Genomic DNA, 20,080 nt, shown 5'->3' on the forward strand with positions numbered 1-20,080 from the left:
AGTAGTGTCTATAAGCCTGTTTTACTAATAGATAAAATAGTGCTTCTATGAATGATATACTTTATTCTACTAAACAAAAATGTAAAATACGCATAGTTTCAGAGTTTCTTTGCCATTACTATAATGTGCACTAAAGAAGGAAAAAATCATAGTGTTTGAAGCCCCTTCTCCATGTCTACATTGGTTATATTTTAAGATGCTACTGACTTCTCTGATTCTTTTTCTCAAAGCTCTGTTTACTAGCGAACTTCTTAGGCAAGAACAGGCCAAACTCAATGAAGCAAGAAAGATTTCAGTAGTAAATGTAAACCCAACCAACATTCGGCCTCATAGTGACACACCAGAAATCAGAAAATACAAGAAACGATTCAACTCAGAAATACTTTGTGCAGCTCTGTGGGGTAAGTTGGTGCTTTCTACCACTCACTAATGAACTGACACTCAAACATTAAGCCTGTGGGTCTTAACATCAGAAGAGCACTGGTTGAATCATGGATGTTAGAGACCTGACTAGGGACTGTCCTAACCTCAGGAGTGATCAAGAGCAACTTTATATGTAAAAAGAACTGATACCCTAATACCCAGGTGAACAGAATAAGATTCAGAACGACCTTGTCTCAAAACAGTGATGGGCTAAAGCCAACAACACAAATAGTAGGAGTAAGATAAAACTTGAAAAGGACAACAAATGATGACACTTCCCTTTTAGATCAAAACATCACCTGCAGGTTTTTATAAGAACCTGCAGTTCTTGTAGAAAAGATCTGCAGGTTTTAACTGACCTCAAACTCAGTCAAGGCATACCTCGGAGATATTGCGGGTTTTGTTCCAGACCACCACAATAAAGCAAATATTGCAGTGAAGCGAAGTACACAATTTTTTTGGTTTCCCAGTGTATATAAAAGTTATGTTTACGCTATGTTGTAGTCTGTTAAGTGTGCAATAGCATTATGGTTAAAGAAAACAATGTACATACGATAATTAAAAAATGCTAACCATCATTTGATCCTTCAGCGAGTGGTAATCTTTTTGCTGGTGGAGGGTCTTGCCTCACTGTTGATGGCTGCTGACTGATCAGGATGGTAATTGCAAAAAGGTTAGAGTAGCTGTTGCAATTTCTTAAAATAAGACAACAAAGTTTGCTGCATCAATTGACCCTTCCTTTCACGAACAATTTCTCTATAGCATGTGATGCTGTTTGATAGCATTTTACCTATAGTAGAACAACTTTCAAAACTGGAGTCAGTCCTCTCAAACCCTGCAGCTGCCTTATCAACTAAGCTTATGCAGTGTTTAAATCCTGGGCTGTCATTTCAACAATCTTCACAGCATCTTCACCAGGAGTAGATTCCATCTCAAGAAACCGCTTTCTTTGCTCGTCCATAAGAAGCACCTCCTCATCCGTTAAAGTTTTATCATGAGATTGCCGCAATTCAGTCACATCTTCAGGCTCTACTTATATTTCTTGTTCTTTTGCTATTTCTCCCACATCTGCAGTTACTTCCTCCACTGAAGTCTTGAACTCCTCAAAGTCATCTATGAGGGTTGGAATTAACTTCTTCCAAACTCTTATTAATGTTGATATTTTTTCCTTTTCCCGTGAATCATGAGTGTTCGTGGTAAATCCTTTTCAGAAGGTTTTCAATTTACTTTGCCCAGATCCATCAGAGAAATCTCTATCTATGGCAGCTGTAGCCTTATGAAATGTATTTCTTAAATGAGACTTGAAAGTCAAAATTACTTCTTGATCCATGGGCTTCAGAGTGGATGTTTTGTTAGCAAGCATGAAAACAACATTAATCTCTTTATACATCTCCATCACAGCTCTTGGGTGACCAAGTGTCTTGTCAATGAGCAGTAATATTTTGAAAGGACTCTTTTTTCCTGAGCAATAGGTCTCAACAATGGGCTTAAACTATTCAGTAAATGTGTTATAAACAGATGTGCTTCATCCAGGCTTTGTTGTCTTATTTTAAGAAATTGCAACAGCTATTCTAACCTTCTGCAAGTATCCCTTGATCAGTGTACCCCCTTCATTAATAATCCTACCTAGATCTTCTGGATAACTTGTTTCAGCTTCTACATCAGCACTGGCTACTTCACCTTGCATTTTTATGTTATGGAAATGGCTTCTTTCCTTAAACCTCCTGAACCAACCTCTGTTACCTTCAAACTTTTCTTCTGCAGCTTTCTCCCCTCTCTCAGCCTTCATAGAACTGAAGAGAGTCAGGGCCTTGCTCTGGATTAGGCTTTGGCTTTAAGGGAATGTTATGGTTGGTTTGCTCTTCTGTACAGACCACTAAAACTTTCTCCATATTAGTAATAAGACTATTTTGCTTTCTAATCATTCATGTGTTCACTAGAGTAGCACTTTTAATTTCCTTCAAGAACTCTTCCTCTGCATTCACAGCCTGGCTAACTGGTGATGAGGCCTCGCTTTCAGCCTCGCTCAACTTTTGACATGCCTGCCTCACTAAGCTTAATCACATCTAACTTTTGATTTAAAATGAGAAATTTGCAACTCTTCCTTTCACTTGAAATTAGAGGCCATTGTAGGGTTATTAATTGGCCTAATTTCAATAGTGTTATGTCTTAGGGAGTAGGGAGGCCCAAGGAGAGGGAGAGAGATGAGGGAACGGCCAGTCGGTGGAGCAGTCAGAACACACACAACATTTAGTGATTAAGTTTGCCGTCTTATATGGGCGTGGTCTGTGGCAACCCAAAACAATTACAATAGTAACATCAAAGATCACTGATCACAGATCACCATAACAAATATAATAATCATGAAAAAGTTTGAAATATTGTGAGAATTACCAAAATGTGATACAGAGACACAAAGTGAGCAAATGCTTTTGGAAAAATGGCACCTATAGACTTGCTCGACACAAGGTTGCCACAAACGTTCAGTTTGTAAAAACACAATATCTGCAAGCACAATAAAGTGAAGCGCAATAAAACAAGGTATGCCTCGTATGGGTGTGATGAGATTCTATCCAAGTCCTGGTCTGTGTTACTACAAACATCACGTACAGATCAAGGAAAGACATGGCCCATCTGTACCCATCTAAACTACTAAGCCTAGTTTGGGCACCACTATTTTATAAGGGCAAAAGCATTTGAGATGTTAGCAGGGAAAAACATGAAGCCTGGAAACCATTTCATGGGAGAGGTGATGGAGGGGAGTAAGGCTCTGTGCTCTGGAGAAGAGATGGAAGACACTAAGATAGCCATGTTTAATATTGAATAATCTGTGGACAAAGGAGCAGACATTCATGGTACTCAGAAGATAGATGTACAGCCAGCCAGAGAAATTAGAAAGTTACCTGCTCATGAATATAGTCCATTGCGCAGTGGACCTCACAGTGTCTGTGTGTTGGGGGAATGGTTTGCCTAGGGATGAATTTTTAGGATTGTAGTTATCCAGACAAGACCACTCACCTGCCAGAGCTTTTGTATTAGGCATTACCACATGGGAGGTGGGCTGGACTAGATTTAGATACATGAGAAGTCCCTTACAGTCAATAATTATGTGACTTTCAGGCTACTAACACCTTCACTTAAATTGGTTTACCATTTCCTAACAAAGAGCAGAACCTTAGGACACAAATTAAGCTTTGCTGTGAGGAGGAGAAAGGGCTTTTCTTCCAGTGAGGTATGGAAATGCGGTACTTTGTTGTATGCTGAGGTGGGTAGGCTAGAAATCACTGCATGAAAAGGGGTGGGGTGAACTGTAGGGAAGTCTTGAGGTGAGAGCCAAGAAAGGATAGGTATTACAGGAAAGGAATAAAGGCAAATTGTGCTAGCATCACAGCTGTGCCTAAGGCTCCTTTTGAGAAGCACTCTATACTAGGTAGTAATGGCTGGATGTAATGAATGCCACTACCACTTTATAAAAGAAAACTAATTTCATTACCAGAGGGACGGTGATCTAATTACTGTGACAGAGCTTCTACTTCCACACTCCCTACTGTAGTACCTACTTGCCCATTAGTTTATATTTATAAAGCGTGGCTTCTTAGGTTTTACAGAGATCCCAGATGCAGAAGGTTAAAGCCCATAAAAAGTCAGTCTTGGGTGCTTCTTAAATTGCAGGCGTAAACCTCCTGGTGGGAACTGAAAATGGCCTGATGCTTTTGGACCGAAGTGGGCAAGGCAAAGTCTATAATCTGATCAACCGGAGGCGATTTCAACAGATGGATGTGCTAGAAGGCCTGAATGTCCTTGTGACTATATCAGGTATGTTACTAGGATGATGTGTCCTCCAGGTCTGCGCAGGTGGGAAAGGTGATCACCTGTTTCTGAAAAAACAGTAAGCTCTGCCCTTCCCAGCTAACAAGCGCCACAGTAAATTATAGCAGTTTAGCCAGAGTGAGACCACCCACATTTGGTAACTCTGGAGACTCTAACCTCCAAAAGGAGGTCTCTCACCTCTGCGTGAAATCTGCATCAGGCAGAGACATACCACAAAGGCTGTGTAGCTCTAGGCCTTTAACCCCTGCCAGCCCTCAGCAAGAAGCTTTTTAAGGTGTCTGCATCCCAGTCATTGCTATCTACTCTCAGATGGAGAATATCAAAATGCAGATTTCTGGGAGTAGGAAACTTTATAAGCAGAAATTCCTCTGGTCTCTTTTCTCTCAATTACTCCTCTAGCTTATAGTCTACTGATGTTTTAGCAAGTGCCGCTGGCCCATTGGGTGATTGAGTCTGCAAAGAGATTTGAATGTGGGAATCATTACTGCTACACTCTGCAGCTTTCTGCTTTCCAGAAAGAGATTTAAAAAAAAAAAAAAGACAAAAGTGAAGGCCTTATTACTGACAAGTTTAAAATGTTACCTAAAAGAGTCTGCATTTATTGAAAGTTTTTTCTTTCGGATAGTATTTGAAAGAGTTTAATAAATAACATCCTTTTTCCCCTCCCATCTTATTCCATCCAGTGTGAAACCATTGTCCCACTGCACATTAGAGCCACCTGAGGAGATGTGGGTCAGAATCCATGGGGGTGGGGCTCAGGCATCAATAGCTTTCCTGCTTCCTGGTTCCTGAAGTGTTTCCAGTGTGCAGCCAAGTTTGAGAACCACAGCTCTACACTCAGCTGTTGTTTTGCAAAGAGACAGCACAGAACTACTGGGTTGAACCTCGAGAAAAGTTTAACTCTCCATCTCTACTTCTATTTTGAAAGAAATGCCTTCACTTGATGCTACAATTCCCTCTTTTACCTTTCCACTGAATGCTCAGAATTTCATCTATTTTTATTCTCCCCAAATAAGGGTTAACCAAGTACATTCTTCTCATATTATCATTTGAGTTTAATTCAGTGTAGTCCTTTGTTCTGGTTAATTGCTTTCTGGATTGCTACACTACCAAATCAAATTTAAAACCATACATCTGTCACTCACCTACCGAAAGTGGCAGTGATACCAGAAAATTCACATTTAGGCTTCATTATGTTGTTAGCAACACATCCCCATTCTTAAAAGTGTAACCATTTCCTCTTACCATGATGGGGAAAGAAGAAAAGGAAAATAAGAGCAAATGATTGTTGAAGTGCCCTCGGGTCTACGTTGACATAGAAAGGAGGAAGCACGGGCCCTCCTGCCCATCCTGGCCGTTGGGCTCAATGCACCTTCTTGGCTTTTGGTTACAAAAAGGAATCGTACCTGCACAGTGATTCCCTTAATTTAAGTTATGAATGCACTCTCTGGTCAAACCCAGTGTGCAGTGCTTTAATAAACACTCTTCTTCTGGTATGTGTCACACCTGTAAAAATCTAAAACGTCTTTTGACACCTAAGAGAAATCAAAGGAAGATAATTACCCAAGAAGTATAACCCACAGGCCTAAATTTCTGATCACTTAGGAAGAGCCAGACCAAGGGGCATTTCCTTACCTGGTGCTCAGATAATCTCATGGAGTATACTAAAAGTTTTGCTCCTTGTGTACTCCTCAATATTTTTAAGATATTTTCTTATCATACAAAGAATTCTTTACTCCAGGAACACTTTACCAAAGGGAACTTTTAAGTTTTTTTCCAAGTACACATCTTTTAATCCTCTCCTATTTTTGTTTGGTATTTCTTTCCATGACCTCAGTACCAAAAACAAGTCCAGGGTTATTTTCTGAGCCCAGAGTACCTTTATTACACTTGTTTCTCTCGTCTCCTTATAAAATTACTTTCTTTGTTGTTGTTAGGTAAAATAAAACCACTACCCGCTGTCATCTTTAAAGTAATAGAGGAGGCAATAAGAAGCTCTCATTAACATATGCTGCTGGGTTAGGAGGTGAGGGAAAGGCAGTCACACATAAGTGCGTACCCTAAAATGTTCACTTGTCACATTCCTTCATGTAATTGGATCTACAATGTTTTGGAACTCTGATCAACTGTTCTGTTACAGAATTAGGTCTTATGAGTTCAGCATACATTGCGCTTTGCACTGGAAAAAGAAAGTGAGAACAGCTTGCTTAAATCAGAAATCACCTGAAGGTAAACACAAATTATAAAATGGTTGTTTGTCCAAAACACTTGGAGCTGTTTTAACCATAGTCCTGGCAGAGGCAACACTTTGATGATGCTGGGAACACTGGTTATTGTGCCTTCACACATACACGCTCAAATACAATTGTACATAAAAGTAAATGAATAATGTGGAGATGGGGAAGGATTGAGAGAAAAAGCTGTCACAGTAGCTTGAAATTAAAATTCTGTTATTTCAACAGGAAAGAAGAATAAGCTACGAGTTTACTATCTTTCATGGTTAAGAAACAGAATACTCCACAATGACCCAGAAGTGGAAAAGAAACAAGGCTGGATCACTGTTGGGGACTTGGAAGGCTGTATTCATTACAAAGTTGGTGAGTCTCAAGACAGGGACCACTTACTTAATCCAGATTATTCCGCTAAATTTCATTCAGTTTTTTCTATCAGATACTGTTTGTGAGTAGTTTAAGATGTTGCTGGAACCTTAAGTATACTTGCATTATTGCCGAAAGTCAGATTGCTGAAGTTCAAAGAGTATATTTGTCAGGATAAAGTCCTAGATTCCAGTTTGAACATTTAAATTCACCCCCTCCAAAAGACCCATTAAAATGACAATGAAGGAATAAAAATGCCATAAACCCACAAGGACAAAGGGAACAGGAGAAGAGAAGTCAGCAAATGAGATGTCAACAAAATTGAACAAGAGTAGTTGGATGATTAGGAATAGACCTAGACGACCAGGAAATGCTGAATTTTAAGTCTGTGGTGAGGAAAGTCTGCTAAATCAACCCAATCACTCAACAGAACCCAGTAAGGCCCAGGGCCAGAGACCCCAGGTGTATCCGAGGTGGAGGTGTAGGGTGGGACTGAAGATAGGAGGATTGTTGGAAAGCTGCTGAGCAGCAGGTCCTCCAGAATCCAGTTCCCAGCTGAACAGTCAGGCAGCCCCTCACCCACTGCAACGGATGAAAGGTTGGCACAGCCAATCTGATGATGAGGAATACTGAAATGTGAGGACACAGACATACGCATACACACCTCCTTTCCCTGTTTAGCTCCCAAAATATTGGCAGTCATGATTAAACTCCCAAGCAAGACACTGAAAAGTTTATCTTTGGATAAACTAAATGGTCAGAAAGAAAAGATGTTCAGGTGCTAATATTTGAAATTCCATGAAAAAAGTTTGTGGGATAACCACCTTAAAGTGAAGTCCAGCAGTCGATAAGCCCACCTCTGCCAGACAGTGGGGAAATCCATTAATAGGAAGGAAACAAACAGAAAGAAAGGACTTTAGAGGAAAAAGGATAATGAGGAGCGGAAGAGAATTTTATAAAAAAGAAACTATAACTTGAGAGAGGATAGAAAAACTTTTTCCATAAAAGAGTAGGGGCTATTAAGGAAAAAGAAATATAGCAGAGTTTTGGGGAGATCATTCAGAGACTAAGAAAAAATCTTAGAAATTAAAATATATTGGTAATAATAAAAAATGTAATAGAAGTCTTGGAAGATAAAGAGGAGAAATCTCTGAGAAAGTAGAAAAAAAGAAAAGAAAAAGAAAAAAAAGGAGAGAAAAGGTAAGAAAATAAAAGGATCAGTCCCAATGGTTCAGAATCTAAGTAACATGAATTTTAGAAAATAAGAAATGGAAGAGGAGGAAAGTATCAAAGAAAGAATACAAGGAAATTTTCTAGAACTGAGGCCTTGAAATCCCAAAATAGAAAGATTCCATGAGTACCTAATATAGTGAATGAAAACAAGACTCACGAGGATGCATATCAACATGATATTTCAGTACCCAGGAAATGAGAAAATCCTTAAAGCTTCCAAGTTATAAGTAAATAAATAAACAAACAGTTTACACGTAATAGACCCAGAATTAGGTGGCCTGGAGCTTAGCAGCAGTACTGGAAGATTAGAAGACGGTCCAAGGCCTTCAAAATTCTGAAGGAAAAATTATTTTCAACTGGTATTTTATAACCCATCTGTAATAACCAGGGTCCTCCAGAGAAACGGAACCAGTAGGAACCATATATATATGTATGTATATACAGGCCTAGAGAGAAATCAGTCCAAGCAGAGTGGGACGATGGAGCATTCCAGAAAAGGTGCCTCCAAGAAAAACAAAATGTTACTAATAGATTACCTGCCGCGTTTAACTGTATTAGGGCATTTACAGCACTAGCAGAACGTTTACATGAGCTTACAGATACGCAGACAATAAGGAAGTGAAAAAAATGAGGGAAAACAAGAAAGGAAATATAATGATGGTGAACTCTCTGCCTCACTTGTGAACAAAAATAATTTGAACAGAGGACATTGATTTAACCAAAAATTAAAATATAGCTATATAGGAGGTATGAGGGAGGAAGAAATAGTGTGTTTGAGAGAGAGAGAACCAGACAGAGGAGAAGGTTGTAGAGACTAAATCCTTTCCATACTGCAAAATCAGTAGATAATGGCTACAACTGAAAAAAATTAAAAACTAACATTATTAGCATGTTATTTAGAAATACAGAAATAAATTGCTGAAGAAGTAGTTGAAAGTATATTAAACACAGAATGTGTAAACAGAGGGGCATGCTATAGAAAGAGCTCAGAGAGTAAGAGTTTGGTCGGTTATCCTGGGCTGTCCAGTTTCTTTAGGACACAGAATATTCTGTTTGTTCAGATATTTTATAAAGAAAATGACTGCCAGGTGTACTGTCTTAGTCTGTTCGGGCCGCTATAACAGAATATCACAGATTGGGTGGCTTATAAACAACAGGAGCTTATTTCTCACAGTTCTGGAGGCTAAGTACAAGGTCAAGGTGCTGGCAGATTCAGTGTCTGGTGAGGGCCCACTGCCTGGTTCATAGACAGCTGTCTTTTTGCTGCAACCTCACATAGCAGAAAAGGAAAGAGATCTCTCTGGGGTCTCTTATAAAGGCACTAATGCCCTATAAATTCCAAATAGTTGGAATTTAAATTTGAATAATAAGCAAATGACAGCCTTTATGTCTCTACCCATTTGCTCATTTTTCTACTATCTTGCCGTACCAGCCCTCAGCTACTTACATGTGAGCAAAGAGAAAAGCCAGGCAAGGAAACATGAAGGATAGTACACAGATTTTTACTGCAATGCATAATTCTCATCTAGACCTCGTGGTTAAAGACAGTCCTAAGCCAGTTACATCTTTAGATGAAGAAAACAGCCTTCAATATGTAGCAAAAGGCCTCAAGTATTCTGCAGACCAAGTACACTAAAGGAAGTTAAATCTGTATCTGTGAGAAAAGCCCACACCAAGAGCATCACCTTCAATTATGGCTTTATATATATATTTACATATTGTGGCATACACATTTATTAATACAGAAACTTGAATAAATGATTTACCTTTTTAATTCATAATTTTTCTATTACAGTTAAATATGAAAGGATCAAATTCTTGGTGATTGCCTTAAAGAATGCTGTGGAGATATATGCTTGGGCTCCTAAACCATATCATAAGTTCATGGCATTTAAGGTAAGCAGGCATGTGGTTACCTAAAAAGGGCTTGTTTTTTCATTTTAGGTTCCCACCGGTTAACAAAGTGGTCTGTCTTGCACATAGACTAGTGCCAACTTTCCTCTGTATAATAAACCTCTTTTAAAAGTGTAGGAACTCAGGGCCAGCTCGGTGGTATAGTGGTTAAGTTCATGCACTCCACTTCAGTAGCCCGGGATTCATGGATTTAGATCCCCAGCATGGACCTAGCACCGCTCGTCAAGCCGCACTGTGGCGGCATCCCACGTAAAATAGAGGAAGACTGGTACAGATGTTAGCTCAGCAACAATCTTCCTCACAAAACAAACCAAGAAAAATGGTGTAGGAACTCTTAGATTTATTATTCTGAAAGTAAAGACTAAGTAGTGGTAAATGCTATTAAATGAGTCAAATTAAAATTTGGGTACACTCTCCTTTGTTTCAGGTCTATGAATCATCATCTCCAAGTGGCATTTAGTATGGAATGGTTTGCAAGCAAAGCATTAATTGTGATATTAGGCAATGAGATTCATTATTCAGCTACCTAACTAGGGCACTTTTTTTTGTCTGAAAAAGGCAGACCAGCAGCAGTACTGAATCTGAAGGTGGAACTGAGTCTCTAAATCTTGTAATCCTCCTAAGCTTTATGGGGTAAAGTCCCCAAAACTCACTTGATGTTCATATATCTCCAATGCTATTCACGTCTCTGAAATGAATACTGAATGGAGTCACATACGGAAATGGCCTAGTTTCTCTGCATTCTTCAGTTTTGATCACTTTTCCATATTTGACCTTGTCTGAGTCTGTACCCACCATAGTTGGATTGATCACTTATGAGATTCAACAGAAGTAGGATGGGGATATGCTGGTCCCGTTGATCCCCGCTCATGACAGCTGACCCCAGAATGCCAGAAGGACCAGCACTTGCAGGCACTCCAATGTTTTCAGAACTGCATAGTCTATCGTAACCAATGTGAATTTGTCCTCTGTTCACTCTCTCCTTCTGCCTGTGTCTCTCTCTTTGTTTATATCTCCTTGGCCCTCGCTTTGTCTCCCCACCTTGGTGACTCTTATCTCCCTTGACCTTGTATATATTCTTTCTTGCCACACATGCCATGTGAGGGCAGAAGCTGCCTTGGGAACATTATGAGGCTCTCTTCAGGGCTGAGTCACCCCACTTCTATCTTGTTCCCTTAGCTCAAGAGGCTCATTTGTGATGTGTTCAGGAAGATAGATTCATCAATGGAAATGGGCTCCCCTCCATAACCCCCACTTTTATGGAGAGAAACTTTTGGAATGCATTAGGTTAGTAATAACACTTAAGGGATGACTCCTAAAAGCTAAAGTGGTGCTGCTGTTCTGCCAAAATCTCTCTCCACAAAAGCTTTTCAATCAAGATTCCATCCCCATTCCAGTTCTGAAGTTACCGCCATCAGTTTACTAGCCAAAGTGCATGAGAGAGTGCAAAATGCTTTGTTCAGCAGACCACGACCAGCCTGGAAAGGAGGAAGAGCAAAGGCAAGGACTTGAACAGGAAAGACAAGCTGGCAGGTGTTCAAGCCCTCCCATAGGACAAGGATAGGAGGCTAGAGCCTCCCATACTGTGAGACTGATGTTAGCAAAAGATGAGGAGGGAGGGATCTGTTTGGTGGCAGTGGCATTATAGCCGAGGCATTTGTGGTTTCACAAATTCTCTCCTAAACTTCAAGGCCCAATAAAGGTAGAGTGTGGATTAAATAATGGCAGAGAAACACAGAGGAACACTTAACAGCTAGGCCCCAGATTCAAACACAGAAAACCTTGATAAACTCGGCTGGAGCTCTCTTTTCTTCCTCTCTAGTTAAACCCAGCTAGCTCAAGTAAGTCATGAGTCTTGAGATGTTCCACCCCTACCCTCCGTCTCTATTGCCCAAACCCAAGTCTCAGATCTCAACATTAAGTTTAGAGAAAGTCCCCGTCTTATGCCTGCTCACTCACTGAAGGAAAATCAGAATCAGAGCATGCCCATTAATTCTGAACAGGCAGCTGGCCCGGCTGCCCACCCAGGCTGTCTCTGAAAAGGTGACAGACATGCATGTCACATGGGAAGGAGAGGGGCCAGAGAGGTGACTAGACCTTCTTCTGAGGGAAAAGGCCAGAAATAAACAGGAAAGAACAGCAGCACCAGGTAGCAAGTTTTTAATATATGATGACACCGTCAAAATTGACAACTGTAAACCAACTTCTCTGTCCTGGAGGACAAGGGGTGGAGAAAGGGGCACAAATGGATACTAGACCCTTCCTCCTAGAACCAGAACATGAATAGACCTAACCTTGAAAGAGAAATTTCCTAGCTTTTCAGTTTAAGAAAGCCAGACATTAACTTCCATCAGGCAATAGCTAAAGGGAAAAATTAAGATAACCTCTCTGAATGATGCGGACACTCATGGGGTGATTTTTAAAGTCTTTTGCAGATCTCCAGCACAAGCCACTGCTTGTTGATCTCACAGTAGAAGAAGGTCAAAGATTAAAGGTTATTTTTGGTTCACACACTGGTTTCCATGTAATTGATGTTGATTCAGGAAACTCTTATGATATCTACATACCATCTCATGTAAGTTCCTGGAAGCAGACTGTCAAGGCTCCTTGTACAACAATCTGAACATACAAAGAGATTTTGCTTTTGTACATTTCTAATGGAAGTCATGCTAACTTTTACTAATCAGTAAAGTAGATGGACTTTTGGCTTTCACTAAATAGACAATGCTTTTTAGAAATAAAACATGTAAACTTAACTAATTTTTATGACTATTTAAAACTGGGTAACACATAATAGCAGTTATTTGCCATTTATTGGATATGTTGTCTCACTGGACTTTAGATTAAAATACATATGATGTTTTTCCTTCAAGGGCATAAATGCTGTTTTTTAAGCACGAGTAAAATAGATGAGTTCCTATTTTCAGTTTTTGAAGGGAGATTGGTTCATCTGATGTGGGAGAAAGCCAATGGTCCTTTTTCTACTATTTTTGATCCTCTCTTCAACTTAAGGGCAGTGCCGTGTGGTAGAATCAAAAACAGTGGAGCGCATACCCTGGCTCTAGCGTATATTTGCTTTGCTATAATGGACACATGAGGTAGCCTCTCCAACCCTCAGCTTTCACATCTGTAAGATGGGGATTAAAGGATCTATCCCTTAGGGTTATCATCAGCATTAAGTACTTGGCACAGGGCCCTGCGTATTGTAGTATTAATATTACTATACTGACACATTGCCTAAAACATGCCTTTTAAAGGAAAATACTGCACGTGGTTTCACTTAGTAGGATTGGTGCAGTGTAAATTATGTTTCCTGTATGTAATCCCAAGGCTAACATTCAATGGAAACTATTTATCAAGAAAGTCTGAGGCATAATCTGTTGCTGATTGGTATTTTGAGAGTTTAAAGACTTCCCTCCGAAGAAGCACAACAACTGAAAACAGTTGTTTTAGTTCATGACGCACGTCCTCTCTCTCTCACACACATCATTCATTACTGCATTGCAGCTTTTCACCCGTGTGTGTATGTGCACACAGGACTCCCAGCTCATTTTCTCGGTGAGGTGACTGGGGCATCACTGTGATCATCCTTGATCCTCTCATCCCTATCCAGCAAGTACCTAGTGGACTGCTGCGACATTTGCAACCAGGGGAGCACAGCTGCACCACATCTCTGTTCCTAGAACAAGCCAATTTACACTTATTCCCATAGTATTTTTTTTAATGAGTGGTAATTTTAATTTTTTTTTCTAAACAAGGCATTAATTTAGATTATTCTGTTATTTCGGCACCCAGCTAAACAATCTGTGTTATATGCTCATAGCCTATTTGATAAGAGTCCATTTTGGCCCCACTTAGGCTCTCTCTATCAGATTCAGCTGGTTTGCATTCTCCTTGTCTTTTTTTGAAGTAGATGGAAAACATGCGGTTTTCAGCGCTCACAATACATGTGCTCAAATCCCAATTCTACCAACAAACACTAGTGCAGCTTTGGTCAAGTTACACAACCCTTCTGAGACACAGTTGCCTCATCCACAAAGATAGCCACTGTGGGGAGCTGTTCTAAGGACTGGAAATTATGTATGAAAAGGGCCCAGTGCTAGGCACATGGGAGATGCTCCATAGTTATAGTTGTTGTTTTTAGGAATAGGTAAACTGGATTCTCGACCTAGTGCTTAAGTTTGTATTTGACAGGTTGGTGGTTAAATTAAGCAAAGGAAAAAGTCAGTCTCTAAAGTGAAAATAGGAAGAAAAAAAAACTACCTCTTTTTGCAATTCCTAGAGACTAATAGTAAAGATGCCTTCTTATTTTTAAAAGAATAATGTCTGGCCTTTCTTTGTCTTCTAGATTCAGGGCAATATCACTCCTCATGCCATTGTCATCTTGCCTAAAACAGATGGAATGGAAATGCTTGTTTGCTATGAGGATGAGGGGGTGTATGTAAACACCTACGGCCGGATAACTAAGGATGTGGTGCTCCAATGGGGAGAAATGCCCACGTCTGTGGGTAGGTTAACCATTCCTTATCTCCTTCAGCAGTTACACCCCCCAAATGAAACGAAAGTCAAGAAATGTGAAACAACCATTTGATTCCACAAAAAAAAAAAAAAAGAGTCTGTGAATAACACTTGTAAGACTTGCTTTGTCTGTTTATCTCAAGTCGTTTGTCATTTTTGTGGTTAAGATGTGAACAGATGCTATGAGTTATTGCCCATCTAATGTTTTTAATGCAGTTTTGGAAATTCCTTTTGACAGCCTACATTCATTCCAATCAGATAATGGGCTGGGGCGAGAAAGCTATTGAGATCCGGTCAGTGGAAACAGGACATTTGGATGGAGTATTTATGCATAAGCGAGCTCAAAGGTTAAAGTTTCTATGTGAAAGAAATGATAAGGTAAATCCGTTTCAACATTTGCATTAGTGTTTGCATTTTAAGAGACCACCAGGTACCTGTGAAACCTTCATTTTTCCTTTCTACTGATTCAAATCACATCTATGTTAAAATAATCAATAGTATCTTGAAATGGCATTATTTGGTTTGATTCATGTGAACCCTCAAAATATATTATTCACATATCAAAAAAGACATAGAAACATCTAAAAATTTATTGTAAACTCTTAGTAACTTTGGCGGCCTGCAGGCCTTATGATGACTCAGCAGACACCCCAAATTCTCCTAAGCACTTAGAAAAGTTGGCCCATCATTAATCATCTCACAGTGGGTCAACTTTATACTCCACTTTGAGACTTTTCACAAAGTCACTTTCAGGACCTAACCCATCACATTATAATGCACCTTTAAATGTAAAACATTTGACATGTAGAAATATAAACTTTTAAAAAACGTCACCCATTCCTTAAGGAATGCACAATCGCAAACTCAACTAGTGCCATGCCCTATGCCATTCCAGCCATGTTTCTTCTGCAGTGTCAAAGGGGGACTGTTTTCCAGTGAAATTGGCGGCATCCGTCTGGCATGATCAGTCGCCTCAGAAGGGTGTTCGCCAGCAGTGCTGCTGCTCCCTTGCCCTCCTTGTAGACTAGCCCAGAGTTTTCAGTAGCTAAGCTGTACTGCATTTGTGAATTCATCCTTTGTGACTATGTCCAACTTAGAAATGCTGACCCCAAACAGCAGACATAAACACCTATACAAAAGAATGTGATGAGTTGAACAGAAGTACATCTCTTGGTCCACCTGGCTCCCCAGAAGCCAGTCTGGTCTTAGTCCAATCCTGGAGATATAAGTCTAGATTAGATTCAACCCTGGCCAACCTAGTGTGCTCTGGGTGGACAACAGCTGGGGTGGCAAGGATGGTTCCAGGGCCTTACCCAGAGTATGCCAGGAAACAGACCTAAGCCCTAGTAAAACTCCAGCCCTCACCTAGTCTCTGGGGATCATAAGACTAGGAGTGATCTTGGCATTGACCCCCACTCCAGTTCATTGAAGACCCACCTCAGCAAGCCTGTTCCAAGCTATGCCCACACCCTCAGGAGCAGACTGGGACCACACCAGTATCTTGGGCCCCAAGGTTTAAAGCCCAGGGGGCACACAACTTGGAGAGAAGAGCGGCCCTTTCTTTCCCTCATTGTGTTTCCATGGGTCCTCTGTGCTTCCCCATTTGATTCACTGATCCTAATAGTAGCTTTACTTACATATGTAGCATTAGCTGAATGACATAAATTTCCACAGAACTTCCTAAGAAGTTGTTGGGAGAGACAGCATCCTTCTGAAGAAGTTGTGGAAGTGAAGTAGCAGAGACTTTATACTAGTGACAAAAGTAAATGCCTTGAACCAAAGTTTGGTGTTGGCTGACTTAAGGGCTAGGCCACAGCCCAGGATATTACTTTCCTAGGGCAGTGGTTCATTGACATTCTTCTCAAGCAAGCAATAACCCAAATCTTGCTCACTTCTCTCAGTTTAATAAAATGATTTAACAGACCCAGACCTAATGGATCGTGGTTCTGCTTATTAATGCCATTATCTCCTTTGGCCTAGGATATGCCTGCATCAGTATAGAATCCAAGCATTAACTCTTGAAATGCCAAAGTGAATAGGCATTAATCTGACCACAACCATTTTTTTTTTTTAATTTTAAAATGAGAACTGAAGTTGTATAGTAGTCAGTAGGCCCAAAATTCCCCCTTGGCTCTTGGAATTTGAAAGGATTCTCTTCAATCCCAAACGCTGCCCTCTTGTCATTATGAGGGAGAGAGGGGAGCCTCTGTGGCTTTTCAGAAATTAACAAAGGACCTGTGTGTTAGGCCAGAAATCCAGCACATTATCCTAGCACAAAACTCCCTTCTAAAATGTGAGCACCCAAAGGGATGTTGCAAATCAACATATAGCCCCTTCCATGTCCCTGAAGGCCGATACCACATAAGTAATAGTAACAATCATAGTAATAAAGGCAGGAGTGTTTACAGAGGATGCACTGTATTAAAAGGCACTTTATAAACACCAGCCATTGAGTCTTAAGAGCTGACACATGGCAAGGATAGGACATGTGAGAGAAAAAGGATGGACAATTGAAGAAAAGAGGGAAAGAAACCATGCAGTTGAACTAACTTCTTTTTAATTTCAAACAGGTATTTTTTGCATCCGTGCGATCTGGAGGAAGTAGCCAAGTGTTTTTCATGACCCTCAACAGAAATTCCATGATGAACTGGTAACAGAAGAGCACTTGGCACTTATCTTCATGGCGTTATTTCTAATTTAAAAGAACATAACTCATGTGGACTTATGCCAGTCTAGAGGCAGAATCAGAAGGCTTGGTTGAACATACCACTTTCCCCTTTTCCTCTCCCTCCACCCGTCCCAATACAGTCCATCTTTCAATATTGCAGCCTGGTTGAGAAGGAGAGAAAAAGGTGGCAGGAATTTCCAGGAGATCCCAAGAATGCTGCGTTGTCTGTGGACAAAGATGGACCATGTGCCCTTCGGAGTTAGGGATAGAAACAAATATTGTGTGCTCTTATGATTAAGCTGTGTTATGGTGGATTCTGAGTTTTGTTTTGTTTTAGTTTTTTACCTTTTTTCTTTACCCCCTTACTTTGTAAGAATGGGGAGAGAATGCATATGGAGAAAATGAGTCTGTTTTTAATTCTGTCTGCCTGCTCGCTTTAAGTTTACAATATGTTGTACAGTTTCCAATTTCAAACGGTGAGAGACAGCACAATAAATGTACCTTATCTCCTTACACTGAAGGCCATAACTGCATCATGGGGTAATTTTAGAACTCTTTTGCCTTCACCAACCCAAAAGGTTGCTTTTTGATAGCAACTGGCTAATGGATTTTTAAAAGAGAAGAAAAATACTAGTTTTCCCCTCTTTGGGAAAATAGATTTTAAATGGCTAAACTACTAGCCTTAGACTAATAAAATCAACTACCATTTTTGTGAGTCTGACAGGCCCTATTTATATGGCCCTGCACAGAACGGAGTGTGTTGAATGGGAGAGTAGTCCCATTGAGTTGATTTGGCTCTCGCAGTTGAGGGACTCCATAACACAACTTTCCCTCAGCTATGATGCAACAGATCAGGGCAAAAGATGGGATGACAGATGGGGTCAGACAGAAAGAGCTTCTGGGAAACAAGCTAAAACACAGATATGTACACATTCTTTTTTTAAATGCTCAAAGCCTCCCAGCTGAGAGGTCACTCGGTTCGGACTTCATTAGGAGTGAGACTGTTGAGTTCTTTCTGGGAGTTGGGGAGTGAAGGACATCCAGGCTCTGATCATTCCCAGCTTTCTCCTGAAGGTGCCACTTTCTCAAGATGAAAACTGTGACTGAAAAAAAATAATAAATGTTTCTGAGCTGCCTGTGTTCTCTCTGGGTTGGTGAGAGAAGGGACCTAGACTACTATGCCTGCCTGAAACACAGCAGGCATCATTGGTTCAGATTTTATAGAACTCAAAAGCAAGGCTTTGGCCAAAATTCCAAGACCCTAATCATTTTACCTTCCTCTAAATTACCCAACATACGGTAAACAACATTTGTGCAGAGATATGTATGTATTTACTTCAGGTTGACTTGTGTCCTTATAAACTCTTACTCGGATGATTTGAACTTCTACGTGACTGTCTGGATTTTTTTTCCAAAGCTACAAGCATGGCCGCCTGTGGTATCGAGGTGTTGCAAAACAGTATCTGTGTTGTGCTTCCTGTTTTAACCTACCTCGTTTTGTTTGTTTTTGTTTCACTGTTCATCACAGCAGTGTTATCTCCAGGAGACATATAGAGAGCTCAACTGGCAATCTCAGGAGTATTTAATATTTAAAAAAAAAAGAAAAAAAAAAAAAACAGTGGTTGACCAAATTGTTCTTCTTGAAAAATTGAAAAAAGAATCCAACAACAACAAAAACTAATGTGGCTTATTTCTGAAGAAAACAATTACAGGAAAGATAAAAAAAAAAACCCTACCATCCTACTAATTTTGCTTAAATACATAAGCAGCTGATATACTATTAATGAGAACGAAACACACATTAGGAAAATGGAGCTATTTGAATCTGGTGGTTTGGGCAAGGGGGAGAAGGGAAGGGGAAGCATTCTAGTTTCTGAAGTAGATGATTATGCCCCTCCTGTAAAAGTGATTGTCATTTGCATTTATTTTAAGCTGGTAACACACAGGAATGGAATTGAGGATTATCTTCAGGCGATCACCAAGATGTCCTCATCATGGTCCCTTTAGCTCTCAAAAGCAATGAAATTCTCTCGTTCTCATTTTTACTGCTGTAGTTCTGCTGCTGAACAATACTATCTTCACAAGTTCCATGCGACAAATTCCACAATAACTTTTGGGATTGAATTTATCAACTACTGTAATTGAATACTGACATGGACAAAATATATTGAATTGAGACTCATCCCCAAATGTGATTGCCACCAGCTCTTTATATTGCTGCTGTGGTATTTTAAACCAGAAGCTTCTTTAAATTATGTTGCAAATTGATCTTTGTTTTTATGTTTTGTTTTGTTTTTATTTCTAAGTGATAAGTTTGAAACACACAGCTTTAAATGATTTTTTTACTGTGGGATTTTGGGTACAGTTAAGAAATAAAAGGGAATCATTGTGTTTAAACATAAGGTAGTTTGTGAATGTATTTTTTAAAATCTAGATTCATTGAAACAAAAACTCATAAAACAATATTAATGCAGTCTTGTTTACAGTATGTACAGTGACATAACATAGAACATGAGCTTTTCTGGTGCCAACAACAATAAAACACAGACGTTAAACATCAAGCCATGACTTTATATTTTTGTACGGATATTTTACACTGAGTACAAAGCAAAACCAAATTTAAAAGGGCCCCCCACAAATCTGTGCTCCTTAAAAGATATCTAAAGAATTCTTTGAAGCTTTTATCTTCAAAAATATATTTTCCTCCATCAGAACAAGCCCTAGCCCTGACATTCTGAGGTCTAGGTCATGCAAAATATTTCAGAATGCTGTTCTTGTAGCTCGTAACAATTCCCAACTTTTTGGTTTCCTTAGTTCTTTTGTTTTTTTCTTGGCAGGTGGAGGTTTGTGCTTTTCATCCATCCTAATAAAAGTTTCTTTAGTTTTAAAACTAGTT

The 20,080-nt window shown here is 39.8% G+C and overlaps 1 protein-coding gene across 18 annotated transcripts in view; it reads left to right on the plus strand.

Annotated features, from left to right (window-relative positions):
* The window catches only part of TNIK (TRAF2 and NCK interacting kinase), a 381,117-nt gene extending 362,544 nt beyond the window's left edge, over positions 1-18,573 (plus strand). For all 18 annotated transcript variants that reach the window (XM_014866817.3, XM_070509445.1, XM_014866823.3 and 15 more), the window contains 8 exons: positions 231-401; positions 4,096-4,239; positions 6,717-6,851; positions 9,880-9,980; positions 12,424-12,573; positions 14,347-14,506; positions 14,755-14,894; positions 17,087-18,573. In XM_014866817.3, the coding sequence (XP_014722303.1) occupies positions 231-401; positions 4,096-4,239; positions 6,717-6,851; positions 9,880-9,980; positions 12,424-12,573; positions 14,347-14,506; positions 14,755-14,894; positions 17,087-17,170 (1,085 nt within the window). In that variant the 3' untranslated portion in view covers positions 17,171-18,573. The remainder of the gene's footprint in view (positions 1-230; positions 402-4,095; positions 4,240-6,716; positions 6,852-9,879; positions 9,981-12,423; positions 12,574-14,346; positions 14,507-14,754; positions 14,895-17,086) is intronic.
* Positions 18,574-20,080: the final 1,507 nt, after the last annotated feature.

The sequence above is a fragment of the Equus asinus genome, chromosome 5, assembly GCF_041296235.1.
Source record: "Equus asinus isolate D_3611 breed Donkey chromosome 5, EquAss-T2T_v2, whole genome shotgun sequence".
In the NCBI taxonomy this organism is placed as follows: Eukaryota; Metazoa; Chordata; class Mammalia; order Perissodactyla; family Equidae; genus Equus; species Equus asinus.